Source organism: Stegodyphus dumicola, chromosome 8, assembly GCF_044657685.1.
Source record: "Stegodyphus dumicola isolate Sdum_Otavi_A_Nest chromosome 8, ASM4465768v1".
NCBI classification, from domain to species: Eukaryota; Metazoa; Arthropoda; class Arachnida; order Araneae; family Eresidae; genus Stegodyphus; species Stegodyphus dumicola.
The window spans coordinates 127,877,132-127,891,898 of record NC_140775.1 but is presented as its reverse complement, the minus strand read 5'-3'; the positions used below and the strand labels follow the sequence as shown (position 1 = coordinate 127,891,898).

The window sequence follows — 14,767 nt, the reverse complement described above, 5'->3', positions numbered from 1 at the left end:
TGTTGATTACATTGTTTATAGTAAACTGAACTGTTGATTAAATTGTTTAATAGTAAATTGAATTGTTGATTTTACAAAGCTGAACTGTTGATTAAATATCTTTTTCTGTAAAGTTCCAAAAAGTCCTTCTTCCCTCCAAAGTAAAACAAGTTTCACCATGCTAGAACAAGGCATTTGCCTTATTAAAATTATGAATTAAATAAATAAAATCTACAAAACTAAAATATTTTCTTTCTTTCTTTCTTTCTTTCTTTCTTTTTTTTTTTTTTTTTTTTTTTTTTTTTTTTTTTTTTTTTAAGCATAAGAAGTTTTATGTTTATTTGGTGTTTTGTTCTAAAGTCTTTTACTTATTTATTTTTAGGTTAAAAAGCCGAAACCCAAGCAGAAGCCTCCTTTGGTTTATAAAATACCGGAAACAAATGAAATGGTGTATTCAGTGAAGAAAATATTTAACAAAATAAAACAAATTTTAAGTAATTTAAAGGTAAGTTATTAATGAAAGAGTTATGTACACTGATAGAGATTTTGTTACTATTAAATCAGGGGATCCTAACTTGGAAGCAATTCCCGTTTTTTCAAAGAAAGAAATGTAATAATTTCTTGATCATTTAGCCTCAAATTGGTTTATTAAGATCTAACAGTGAAGAAAAGAAACCTATCCTGATTATAAGAATTGTGGTATTCCTAGTATTTTAAGGACTTTTAATTTCATACTTACCAGTTTGTAATTTCATATAATGTTATATTTTAGTAAAACAAAACATTCATGTTTTACACTAGTTTGAAAACAGAATATTCTTTAAAAATGAAATATTTAACATTGTCCTTAAATCTTTTGTTTTTCTGTAGTTGACAAAATATACATAATGCATGATTATTCTATTCTAAATCTTAAAAAAAAAAAAAAAAAAAAAAAAAAAAAAATCTGCCATTTGACAATGTTTTAAGCTGTGATAAAAGAAAAAAAAAAACATTAAATGAATCTTCAAACTACTGGCCACAATAAGCAAATGCCATTCTCTTAAACTTAGAATTATTAAAATACCTATAAATACTTAAATAATAATTAATTACTCTCTAAAACTTAAAATGATTAAAATACCTATAATTACCGTGATTAAAATGCAGTAAGTAACACTTAATCTGATATGGAATAAAGCTGCAAAAATTTGTATTATATATCACATTGAGTATCATTATTAATGTTATGATTCAAATACTGTTATTGAATTGCCAAAGCTCTACCTATTTGTATATGAAAACATGGAAAATACATTGCTTATTGTGATCAACAAATCGGCTAATGTTATCATAATATTATAGAATGAGTTATTTAATTTGAAGCAAAATCACCAAATAAAAGATAAAATTGCTAAACAAAATCAAAATGGAATATAGAAATTGTCAATTGGCAAAGACATGTTGCCAAGCATTTTGTGATTTAAAGAATTTATTTGATTTTGATTTAAAAGAACTTCTTTCCAAGTTTAAAAAAGATTGATTGGATTATATAGTTTAACAAAGTGCAATTTCCAAAAATGAGTCAATGAACTACTGCTGTTGAGTTAAATATTTCTCAATCCCTCTTATACAGGATTTGAAGTATCATGAAGATATTCTTTGTAAATGAAGTAAAATCAAAATGAAAACATGAAATGGATGTTTAGCAGAAAAGATCACAGTATTAAGAAAAAATTAAAGATTTGGTTTGCATATGTTCATGAAAAAAGATATGGCAGAAAGCTCAAGAATTAGCCATGAAAATTGGATGATTTTGTTGTAACGGATAGCTGATTTAGTTAAAAGAAAAGAGAAAATGCTCTTCATAGGTGCATTCATAGTGAAGAAAAAGATGCTGATTTACCTGCTGCGAAAAAATGGTTGTAAAATGAATGGCCTAAACCAGGCCTTGGCAACCCATGACCGATGGGTCAGTGGTTGACCTGTTTTAAAATTTTAAGTGGCCTACTTGAGTTCAGGAAATAAAATATAATATATTAAAATAAATTATAAAACATAAATATGAAATGAGCGTTTGAAAAAATACATAAAAAATGAGCCGAAAATAAATAATAATTTTTTTATTACAAATTTGCAGCAAGAAACGTGTTTTTTTTTTTTTAATCTGATGTGGACACCATATGACTTCTTTGTACACTTATTATGCATCTTTTTTTAGTCCAAAGGAGCTTTGTTCCTGATGGACTATTGTTTTCATTTTGAGTTGAAAAGGCTGTATGACTTTTCAAATCGTTGCCACCAAATACTATCGCCCTGATTATATTTGAAGAAATTAAATAATGAAGAATCTGCATAAACGTATGTATGTTTCTCGCATTGTTATAAAACAGCGTTACCTAGAGCCATCTAATTTTGAATGACGTAATCCTGCTGCAAATATGGGCATCTGAAAGCCCAAGTTTGAAATTTGTTTTATTATCGATTTCATGTTTTGTAAAACTTTAACGAATTTTTGATTAACAAACTCAACGATTTAAAAGCAAGCAATGGCAACACTACGGGGGGGGGGAAACCTTTTTTATATTTTTAAAAACCAATATGCGGAACTGTGTATTGGAAATTCTAAAGATATGCTCATTACATGATATTTAATAAATAAAAGTAACACACAAAATGTTAAAAAAATGCAAATTTGGATGTAATTTAAAATCTGAAACCTTTCAGATTTTTTTTTCTGCACTTCATTTAAATTAATTTAATATGGAAGAGACATACATACTTCCAATTGAAAGTTCCCTTTTAGCACTGTTGATTGCAATAAAAAGGAAAGGTGTAAAGCTAGATGTTATAGCAGTCCCTTATACAAAATTTCAACATTCTATGGCCAATCATTTTTGAGTTATGTGAGATATGCGTGTCAGAATGTAAGTATAGACATCACACCGAAAGTAGTCAGAAGTCCCAAATACAAAATGTGAACACTCTGGGGCGAACCTTTTTTGAATTATGCAATAATGTACGTAAAGATGTCATGGTACATCTACTCAAAATGGTTATTTCCGTTGAAATCTGAAAAATGGAATTTTTTGTGATTGCAATACATTTTTTACTTCGTACAAAGAAGCAAAAATAAAAATTTTAACATAATTTCAAAGAGAAATCAGTGAGTTTTGCAACATCAATCCATGATTCCAAAAATTTGCCATTTTTTCTCACTCGGTTCAACCTATTAATGTGAACATACATTTTTAGGTATGAAATTTATTTTAAGTAAGAACATGAGCATTTTAACAATGAAAATTGAGATGTTTGTGTTCTTTTAAGACGACTAACTATAAGCCAGACTTGACTAAATTGACATCACAAGTCCAGCATCAATCGGTCCATTTATATTGAAGAGAAAAATAAAATTAATTCAGTTATGTTTCTTTTTATAAAGTATAAAGCATATTGCAATTATTTTCTGAATAAAATGTATCTTATTATTCATCAAGAAAGACCATTCTAAAATTTAACTACCACTGACCTGACACATCTTCTCAATACACACATTTTGGTTGATTTTGACTCACAGCTAAAAACAGTTGCTGATGCCTGGCCTAAACTATCATTGAATTGCTGTCCTGAATACATTTATAATGCCAATGAGCCAGTTTATGGTGCATTACCTCAACATATTACATATTTATTTAAAACTGGAAGTTGAAGAAGTATTAAACATTGAATGCTGCGTCATTAGATGTGGTGAAGAAAAGACTATTAGTAACTGGGAAAACAAAAACAGAAAATCTTTGATACCTCAAAGAACTAAAGAGTTTACAGGTAAATTCTAAGTATAATTCAAAGATGTGGATGATGTAAGTAATTTTTAATGAATGATTTTTGAAATAGGATTATGAACTAAGTGATAGCCTTTTTTTATTGGCAACTGCACAGCTCGTAATATATAGGTCTCTTTTAGAAACATTGAAATTGCATATTTACCAGCAAGTACTACAACAACCAAAATTCAGTCATGTGATCAGGGGATTATTAGAGAGATGAAAGAACATTTTCACTGTGAAATAAGTGTTCAAGTCCTTTATAACATAGATTATATGTATATAAATGGAAATTAATTACCAAGGAAGACTAGCCTTCTTGATGTACTTGTGACTGCATATCTTGGAACTGCATCTCAGAAAAAATAACAGAGAACTGATTTAAGCATTCCAGTCTTTTAATAAATGATGAAATAGAGGAAGTTGAAGAACTTAAAGCAATATCTAAAAATAACATGGAATTTGAGGGATTTAACACTTGATATTGATGAAAAAATATAGATTTGCAGCATCAGTGACAGATTTTTCCGGATTATGGATCATCAATTTAAATCTGGTAAGATGGCATGCAGAAATTATAAAATTAAAAATATGAAACCGTAATTTATGAAATAAAGAGCAATCATGATCTAAGGGGGTAAAGGGTATCAAAATTTACAAAAAAAAAACTTTATATTTATTTGTTTACTTTATTAAACATTTCTTTCAACGCGCGCATGCATAAAGCATACATTACGCATAGTCGAAATTAGAAAATTGCAACCAGAAAACTATTTGATGTGTATTCGTGATATTTATAATGACGAATTTGATTTAATTCATATCAAAGACAGAGTACATCAAGATGAAATACTACATTTAGTAAGGAATTATAAGCCGAATAAAATAAAAACATCTGCCCTGAAGATAAAGATAGTGCTGACAGATCAACTTCCAGTTCATTGTCTGCTGCGACGTCCCCCCCCCACACGCACACACAGAGCAGCGTGAAATTGATAAACAGATTTCAGAATGGTTAGAGAAACAAAGGATATGCCTTTATCCATTTTTCGCAGCAATTCCACTTTTTGTTTGATGGACATCAAAACATGCTTTTGCTTTGTAGATCCTTTGGCAGCTCCAGAATCGGAAATTCTTTTTTACATAATCGAAAGTTAAAGCTTACTTTTATAAAATTGCTCTGACAATCTGCAAAAAAATAATAAGCCAGATCCAATTCGAAGATTAACCCCTTCGCGCTGGGTAGCGCTAACGCGCGCTTATCGCGGAGGCCGGCAGAGTCTTACGCGAGCGTCTGTCCAGGGCCGGGGGCTTTTTTGCTCTTAAGCTTAAATCCATGAAATTTCCAAAGTATCAATGCATTCTTTAATAATGCTCTATAGAGTATTTAAATGGCTTATGCTTTATAGATATTTTTATATATACTTTAATTAACTTATTTCTTGTTTAAATGCATATTTTACACATTTTATTTTCATTACTCACCATTTTATGACTTTTAACATTATACATCTGAAAACTAAATATATTAGTTAAAATTCTCTTTTCTAATGAAAAATTTGAAAACAGGGATCTACACACAGTCCTACGTTACATTCCTTGCACTCATAATAACTCATTTGCCGTTTTGGAGGATTTTTCCGGGAATGTGAACAAACGAAGCATCATCGTCTTATTTTCTTACCAGTCTCTTCTGAACAAAATTTTGGAAAATGTCTTCAATATATAATGGATCAGAATATATCATAGTATCACTATCACTACTATCAGAATCTGTTTCAGAATCAATATCTGAAATATTTTGCATCATTTCTGCTATTTCATGTTCTGTTAAACATTTTCGACGCTTCGACATTGCAACGGTAAAAACAGAAAGAATTCACGTCTAACAAGATCTAATTATTTTCTAAAAACTGAACTGCAAACTGAAATACCGAACACTTTAGCGAAAACTTCTCTACTTACAATAAACAACTACCACGTGAGAATTTAAAGAGACATCATAAATCATGCCATTCGGAAACATTTATTTCCCCTTTTGTTTATATAATCAAAAACATGTGTATGTGGGTCATGCTTCTCTCATTTCGAGTAGAAGGTCTAATGTACATGTATCTGAAACCATATGGACATACAGTGCCATCTTGTGGCAAAAATTATAGTTTTTAAAACATTCCAGGACACTGGCACAAATACGTGACAGTCAGGGCTGAACGGGAAAATGCTCTGGCATGCCTGCGTGTCGGCCGGGAAGTGAGTGTGTTCGTTGCTGGCACGTAGACATGACAGTCGGCGCAAAGGGGTTAAGGAACAACGCAATCTTCAACATTGACCTGAAATAGATAATTAGATAATTTTAGCTTAGCTTATACCGTTCGTTATACATTAAACACGCGTGCGTAAACATATTATGCACATGCATAAAGGTATTATGCGCATGCGTAAACGCAGAGGTCCGGATTAAATACTTTTGACTGTATATATGTAGTATACATATTATACAAATTTTACATGTTATAGTACAAGTAACAAGAAATTGTATACCTGTATGTATTCAATACTAAAAAACCAGTACTTGTTAGAGGCATATCATTACTCATTAGTTTTGATACAATCAAGTAATAGTATAAAGCATTGCTTTGAGTTGTGCCACATATGACTTCGTAAAGTAACAAGAAAATGTATACCTGTATGTATTCGTTACTAAAAGAATCAGTATTTGTTAACAATCATATTGTTTTTCATTACTTTTGGTACAAACAAATGCTGGCATTTAGCATCACATCAAGTCACACCACATATGACTTCGTTCTTACTTTGCATATATGTAGTGTACATATTATACAAACTTTGCATGTTACTGTACTTTGAACTATTTTCATCTTGTTACTTATATTTAGATCTATTTTTGTTGGCTATTTATAAGTAGACTATAATTATATGATACATAAGTGACACGTTATAATATGATAAAAAGTAAATAGTACATTATGTGCAATCAGCTGAGTCATAATAATTGGTTTGTTTTAAATAACATACAACAACATTAAACATTTTTAAAAACTTACAAAAATAATTAAGCATTTGAGGAACAACAATTTATAATGAAGGAATCTCTGGGTTATATTTAAAAAGAAAACTTTAGTGCTTTTCACTTAGTATTTGGCCTGACTTTGGAAAAGTTATTTTGAATGGCACTGAGGTAACCATGAGCAATAAATATTTCTCATCCAAGCCTGAAAGTGTACAGTATTGCCTGTGCTTGCCACCATTTTAATGGACACTCATTCCTAGAAAGAAGGCATTCCTGTAGGTATTACTTTGTAGTGATGATGCTGGAAACAGTGGAGTTTGAGATCACCCTTGAATCAAAGTCTTTCCAGATTCAGTCATTATCAGTATCAGTAGATATTACTGGTGTGGATTCATTTGGCTCTACTGTATGTTGTTTTATTAATATTAAAAATTTTTAAAGCTCACTTTTGAGTCCCCTTTTGGCACACACATAACTAGATTCACATGCAAATTAGAATGCCAGCTTCTTAAACTGTGGGTCTAATAGCACTGTGTTAGCAAATACTGGATGCCTATAACAATTTTTTAATCTGGATTTGAATTCTGTTATTCTTTTGCCGGATAGATTTTTTTCCCCTATTTCTGAAATAATATTTATATATAAATTTACAGAGATGCTAATTATGCTTTCATTGACAGCTAAGACCATTGAAATATTGTTTGTATTGAGATGACCTTTTTTTGGTTAACTGCTTTTAAATGGCTTTAAAATTTTGATTATATCTTGAGAGCCTGCCAATCACTTTCTGATAGGTTTTCAACCAGTCTGTATAGGAGACCAAGGGCCCATTCAAGAGCATGCTGACGGATACGCATTCATTGAACAACCACTGTCTGTGGCTTTACCACTTGATTGCTGCTAGGCTGTCATTGAATGAAACAGAACAGTTAATTTGAACTCTGATGACAACAGACGTAAAATGAAGTTCCAAGCAGAAAGTATTGTTAATTTCTGAAGCTTATTACCAGTTAAAATTATAATTCAGTTTGCTTTAATGTATCTGTGCAAGAAAGGATTTTCATCATTAACTCAAATAAAAACAAAATACCAACATTGACGTGTGCTGATCTCAGACTTAAGCTTAATAGCATGTATCCAACCATAAAACAGCTGTGCAAGAATTGGCAGGCTTATCCTTGTCATTAATGTGAGTCCTAAGATTTATTTAATTTTTAATTAATAAGATCAAGATTATCCAAACTCTAATAGCATTGACTTATTAAAAACAAATACAGTCAAAATTCTTTAATCTGGACTTGTTGGGACTTCGGTGATTCCAGATTATAGATCATCAGTTTAAATCTGGTAAGATGGCATGCAGAAATTATAAAATTAAAAATATGAAACCGTAATTTATGAAATAAAGAGGAATCACGATCTAAAAAGTATCAAAATTAAAAAAAAAAAAAAAAAAACGTAATATTTATTTGTTTACTTTATTAAAAATTTTTTTGAACGCGCGCATGCGTAAAGCATACATTACGCATAGTCGAAATTAGAAAATTGCAACCAGGAAACCATTTGACGTGTATTCGTGATATTTATAATGACGAGGAATTTGATTTAAATCATATCAAAGACTGAGTACGTCGAGATGAAATACTACATTTAGTAAGGAAATTATAAGCTGAATAAAATAAAAACATCTGCCTTGAAGATAAGGATAGTGCTGACAGATCAACTTACAGTTCATTGCGCACCGCGACGTCCCCCCCTACCCCCGCTTTTTGTTTAATGGACTTCGAAGCATACTTTCGCTTTGTAGATCCTTTACATATTAGTAAATATATATCCGAAATTCTATTTGACATAATCAAAAGTTCAAGCTTACTTTTATAAAATTGCTCTAACAGTCTGCAAAAAATAATAAGCTTGGTCCAATTGAAAGATTAAGGAACAATGCAATCTGCAACATTAACTGAAATAGATAATTAGATAATTTTAGCTTAGCTTATACCATCCGTTATACATTAAATGCGCATGCGTAAACGTATTATGAGCATGCGTAAAAGTATTACGCGCATGCGTGATCATATTATGCGTTGAGGCATGCGCAGAAAGTTTGTAGCTTTGAGGTCCGGATTATGGGTGTCCGGATTAACGACTTTTGACTGTATAACACTTATTTTATTAACTTAATTGATTCATACTATACAAAATTAAATAAATTTTAATTAATTGCACTTTAAAATATAAGTATGATGGTAGGAATGTATGCTAAAAAAATTGCTTTTGAAGGGAACAAAAGTGAGGTGGTTCACAGAACATTTTAATTTACAAAACTGGTCTTCACTTGAAAAATGCTTCTTTAAATGGATTTGCATGCTGTTGGAAGTTGATAAAAGTAGAAAATTATTGAAAAGCCAAAATAAAAAAACTCACTAGTTGATTAAATAAAACCTTATAACCCTTGTGAAATAATAAAGAAAAATAATAGATAATAAAAAAGAGGCTAAGGAAATATATTGCTGAGAGCAACTGTTGTTAAATGTATATACATTAGTGTGCAAAATTTAAGCAACAAATTCATTTTTCAACATGCAACCATGAAATTGTTGAAAAGGATTTTTTGTGATCAGTACAGTGAAAAGGCAACTCAGTAGAAAGATAATGCTTATGAAAATAACAGCACCATTATGTCAGAGCCTGCAAAACACAGGGAGTGAGAGGGCACAGTACAAGGTAACTTAAAAACAGAAAAAAAGGTCCATTTCCAAGCATTCCACTGCTAGTGGAAGTAAGGCTGTACCTGCAGTATAGCAGCAATAAAATGCCAGGACACGTTTACACATAGTAGAATCATTGGCAAACCTGACAAAGGTCATAGTTTGATATCTGTAGCCCAAGAGTTAGGAATTGGTAAAAGTGTTATTTCACGAGCTTGGTAGGGACACCTTTCATCTGACTAACATCAGGAAAAGAGACCTTTGGGGTGACCCTGGACGTGCTTGTATGGGAAGGTACTATGAATAATGGACAGACGGAGCTTCACATTTTTGGCTGAGGTTCACTTACCAGAGATTGTTACTGTAATGAAGTTATCCTCCATTTTCTGGGGTCCATTGGACCTGACTTTGTTTTTATGGATGATAATGTACAGGCAAACAAAACTCATGCTGTTAGCATGAGATTTTGGAAGATTCCACAGAATGGATTGGCTAATGTGCTTCACTGATTTAAATCTTGTTAAATATGTGTGGGGTATTTTAGGTAAGTATTTAGTAACACCTAGCTACATGATCTTACCCTCCAGAGAACACCAAACAACTGACATAGATGCTTCTTGAATAATAAGAACATTAGATAATCTGCTGTTGAGTATTGATAGATAGTGCAATGCATCCATTGCAGAGTTAGGGGAGGTCATATCCTTTACTGAGGCTCTTTGGTTTGTTGTACTTCCTCTCGACCATACAGTTTTTTGTACCAATACCATTCTGTCAATAAAGCCTTTTTCTATTCGTTCCGTACTGTGTATGCCATATTAATTTTTTAATAGTATACTTTCCTCATCTTTTAAATACTATATTGGTCCTCTGTAGTGTGAATTTTATGTCTTCCAGTGGATTCTTTTCCGGAAGTATAGCCAAAATCAGAAAAGTTGCATTATTGTTGCACACAAGTGTAGTTAAAAATGTTATTGAATTTTGTTTACTAAAATGAGTGATTTTGTTACTGCTTAAAATTACATAGAGATATATAGTTAATACTCATTTTAATGACCACTTATATCCCATTGAAAAAGGGTCTTGTATTGAATAATAGCTCTTAACACTAAACTAATTTAATGTATGTCTACATTTGAGAACTTTTTGTTTCATTGTATATGATAATCAGTGGCATAGATGCTACAAGTGGTCATTATACTGAACATTGTCTATGTAACTTGTTTGTTTTTCATTATAATTCTTCATTCATTTATTTATTATCATTTCAGATTGAATTAAATGTTCTTCATTATTCAGAAAAAGTTGCTGTTCTAGAGATGAAATCAAATACAAATACTTGGTCACATCAAAGAAGAAAAAGGAGGGAAATGCTAAGACAGAAACAGTCAGATGTGAGTGAACTTGATGCATCTTCTAATTCTCCTCTTCTTCATTCTAGTCCAGATATTTTGGTTTGTGAAACTTTCAGTGAAGTAAGAAATGAACAAGATGTTGAAATACATAAGATCTCAAGTGATTCTGCAAATGTACCCTTTCCTGATTCTTATAGGAAAGAATCTAAACAAAGAAATCCGGAGTTAAAAAATGAACTGGTTTCTAAAAATATTCCAATACCTCTAGTAAATCTGTCACGAAGTGATTGTTTGGAAAGTACTGCTGTGACAAATAATGCTGACATGGTGAAAATATTTAATGAAAATGGAAGTATTCACACTGTAGATGGCACCGAAAGCACTTCATCTTCAAATTTGGTACTGAAACTTGGTGAAAATAGAATTGCAGGTGAAAGTGGGAATTATAATTCTAAAAATATAATTAATGAAACTGATTGTACAGAAGCACTAAATGCATCACAAGGATGTAAAAGAGAAAATGAATCTTTCAATTCCTCAAAAAAAATTAAAGCAGATTTTGATAGTGCTTCCGAGACTGATTCTTCTGAAGTATTAGCTATATCAAAAAGATATAAGAGAAAAAATGAGTTTGAATCTTCCACTTCTTCAAAAAAAATAAAAACAGACTTTGACAATGCTGCAGGTGTTGAAAGTAAATTTTTGCTGTTTTGTTGTTTAAAAATTATAAAAACTAAAAATAATATTATAATGGAAATGAATTGTCCATCTAATGCCAGTCGAGAAACAATGCATCAGGTATTTCAGTTTGTCAAAAATAAACTAGTCAGCATTAATTCTTTCTTGTAAGTCTGAGATTTGTAAAAGATAGTGTTTGGTTTTTATCTCAGGTTTTAGAATTAGTGCTAAAAAGAATATTTGTGAATAAATTTTATTATAACTGTTGTTAATGAAAGTGCCATTATTTTATCTTTAATAACTGAAAGGTAATATTATAAAGCTTGTTTATCAGTCATCTGTGTATTAAAAATAATTATGAATTTTTGCATGTAAATTGGTGATCTTAAAGCTAAAGAAGTGATATCATCCTTTTACAAGCATTATTAAAAATAACTATAATTTTTACTTGTAAATTGGTGGTCTTGAAGCTAAAATGTTACATCCTTTTACTATAAACATTCTTTCTAAAGCTTGTATCAGAAAAACATAGTGCAAAATCTAAGGCATATATGCTGGTATTGACATTTCTTGACTTTTCTGTTAACAACAAAATATTTCATTGATTTATTTACATTTGATTTGCACTTAAATAATTTAATTATCATTATACAGTACATTACCCGGACTGTAATTCGGACGTTCATTATCCGGAATGATCTATAATCCGGACCTCAAAGCCACAAACTTTACGCAGCACGTAGAAAATGTGCATACATTATGCATGCGCGCATTGAAAGAAATGTCTAATAAAGTAAACAAATAAATATTAAGCTTTTTTTTTTTTTTTGCTTGTGTGTGTGTGTAAAACTTGATACCCTTTAGATCATAATTGCTCTTTATTTCATAAATTACGGTTTCATATTTTTAACTGTATAATTTCTGTATGCCATCTCACCAGATTTAAATTGATGATCTATAATCCGGATAAAAAACCTTAATGCGGAATCGCCAAAGTCCCGATGTGTCTGGATTACGGACTTTGTACTTTATAGTATATTTTAATAACTATAAAAAAGGGTAAAAAAAGTATTTTAACACTTTTCTTTCGAGGGAGGGGGAGATCGAATTTTCGAATTTCTGTGTTCTTTACAAAGTGCATTTAATTCCTAAAAAATGTACCGCATGTGTGTTCTGCTGAAAAGAATTAGTTACAAATTGTATTTTTAGCCATTTTGAAAGATTAAAATATTATATATATGCATACATATTTAATAATATTTTTAGGTACTTCTCATTTTACTACTTTAATACTATATTGACTATTTAATTTAATACTGCATTTCTTCCATTTTTAATTTAATAGTGCATTTCTTCTATTTTTCTGCCCTCCTTTTTTTATAAAACAAATATTTTTAATTCCCCCCTTTTTGTTTGTTTAGTTTTCTGTTTGTAACAGATAGTTTGTGCCCTGAAGTATTTTCTTTAAAGTAACTTTCTCTCACAATGTTAAAGATATTATGTGGTCTCTTTATTATCCATATATTTGTATATTCATAGTATTCTAAGCCATGTTTTCTGAAACAAATTTCTAAGATGAAACCTGATGGAAAAATTTAATTTTTATAATGTTACTCATAAAAAAATGCATATTTGATAAAAGCTAATTGTTTAAAAAAGTGATTTTCCTTGTGTATCCAAATTTATGACAATGAAGCTAAAAAAATTATTTTGAAAATGCTAAGTTATTATTAATAAATTGTGTATTCTCTTTTAAAAAAAAAGTTTAGCTAAAATACTTTTTTTTTTTTTTTTTTTTGTTGTTGTTTCTAAATAAATAAATAAATATTCTCTCTTTGTATATTCTGTATTTCATTAACATCTTATGTAGAAGAAATTTGTGTTTAGAATCTTAGGCATATTTCAATAAATTTTTTAAAAAATCTATTTGAAAATATATAAAAACTGAAATTTTATCTTTCTTGCAGTAATGATAGCATTCTTTATGTCTCACACAGTATCATAAAAATTAGCCAAAGAATAGATGATGTATTCTGTTCTGTAAAGAGTATTGACATTTACATTTAAGTTTATCAGAGTTGTTAATGCACTGTCGAAAATCAAGAGATCTGAGAAGTAGTATAGATTGGGCTTTCATAGCAGCCAATAAATAATGTGAAAATTTTATATTAAGCCCAAAGGGGCTTTTTTTAACATTTTGTGTGTTGCCTTTATTTTTTAAATATCATGTTCTTTTCACTTAAACCATAAAATTCAGTTCAACAGCAATATCACAAATTATTTAAAAGGAGCATATTTTTAGAATTTCTGATACAGTCTCGTGCACTGAAGATATTTTTTGTTCCCTCGTACAGTGTTGCCATTGCTCACTTCAAAATCATTGAACTTTTACAAAGAATTCGTTAAACTTTTACAAAATATGAAATCGATTATAAAACAAATTCCAAATTTGGGTTTCCAGATGCGCATATTTGAGCGGATGACTATGTTAATCAAAATGTGATGTTTCTAGGTACCGTTGCTTTCTCACAATGTGAGAAACATACATACATTAATGCAGATTCTTCATTATTTAATTTCTTTATATATAATGCAGAGCTCTAATATTTGGTGGCAACAATTTGAAAAGTGAAATGCCGTTTTATAGCAGACGACGCAAAATACCAAAACAAAATTAATAGCCCATCTGGGAAAATTGCCCCTTTGGACTAAAAAAAAATCATATTATTTTAGGTCGGGTAGTCATTTGTTAAGTATGTTTATCATTTGTTGAAAAAAAATTTATAGCCTAGCTGTGTTTGATAGTTCAAAATAAAATTTAGCAGTTCAGAATATCATTAGACCAGCTGAAGTGCTTATTTAATATAGCTATTTTTTTTATAATGGGAACAGAGTATAATTTCGTTCGTGACACACAGTATCATCATGATACACTATTTTTGAAAGGCAGTTTGTTTTTTGATCAAATTCTAAGGACGATAACTTCAAAAGTATGTTCCTAACGCAGGATAACGAATAGAAGTAATTTAATTATGTGATGCATGAAAGTAGACATACTCTCACCCTATCAGTTTCAGTCCTGATACAAATGGCAGAGTTGAAAGTATGTTTGTAGGCTTTTTGAAGACTTTTACTAGACTTAGTTCTGACTGTAGCTGCTCTAACTACACTGTTCTTGCCACGATGAACATCGATGACATGCCCTTGCCA

At 30.3% G+C, this 14,767-nt stretch overlaps 1 protein-coding gene across 1 annotated transcript in view; it reads left to right on the top strand.

Moving 5' to 3' along the window:
• The window catches only part of LOC118189118 (RNA N(6)-adenosine-methyltransferase mettl16), a 53,710-nt gene extending 40,346 nt beyond the window's left edge, over positions 1-13,364 (top strand). The window contains exons 6-7 of the mRNA XM_035359660.2: positions 362-484; positions 10,796-13,364. Of these exons, the coding sequence (XP_035215551.1) occupies positions 362-484; positions 10,796-11,728 (1,056 nt within the window). The 3' untranslated portion in view covers positions 11,729-13,364. The remainder of the gene's footprint in view (positions 1-361; positions 485-10,795) is intronic.
• The last annotated feature ends 1,403 nt before the right edge of the window (positions 13,365-14,767 follow it).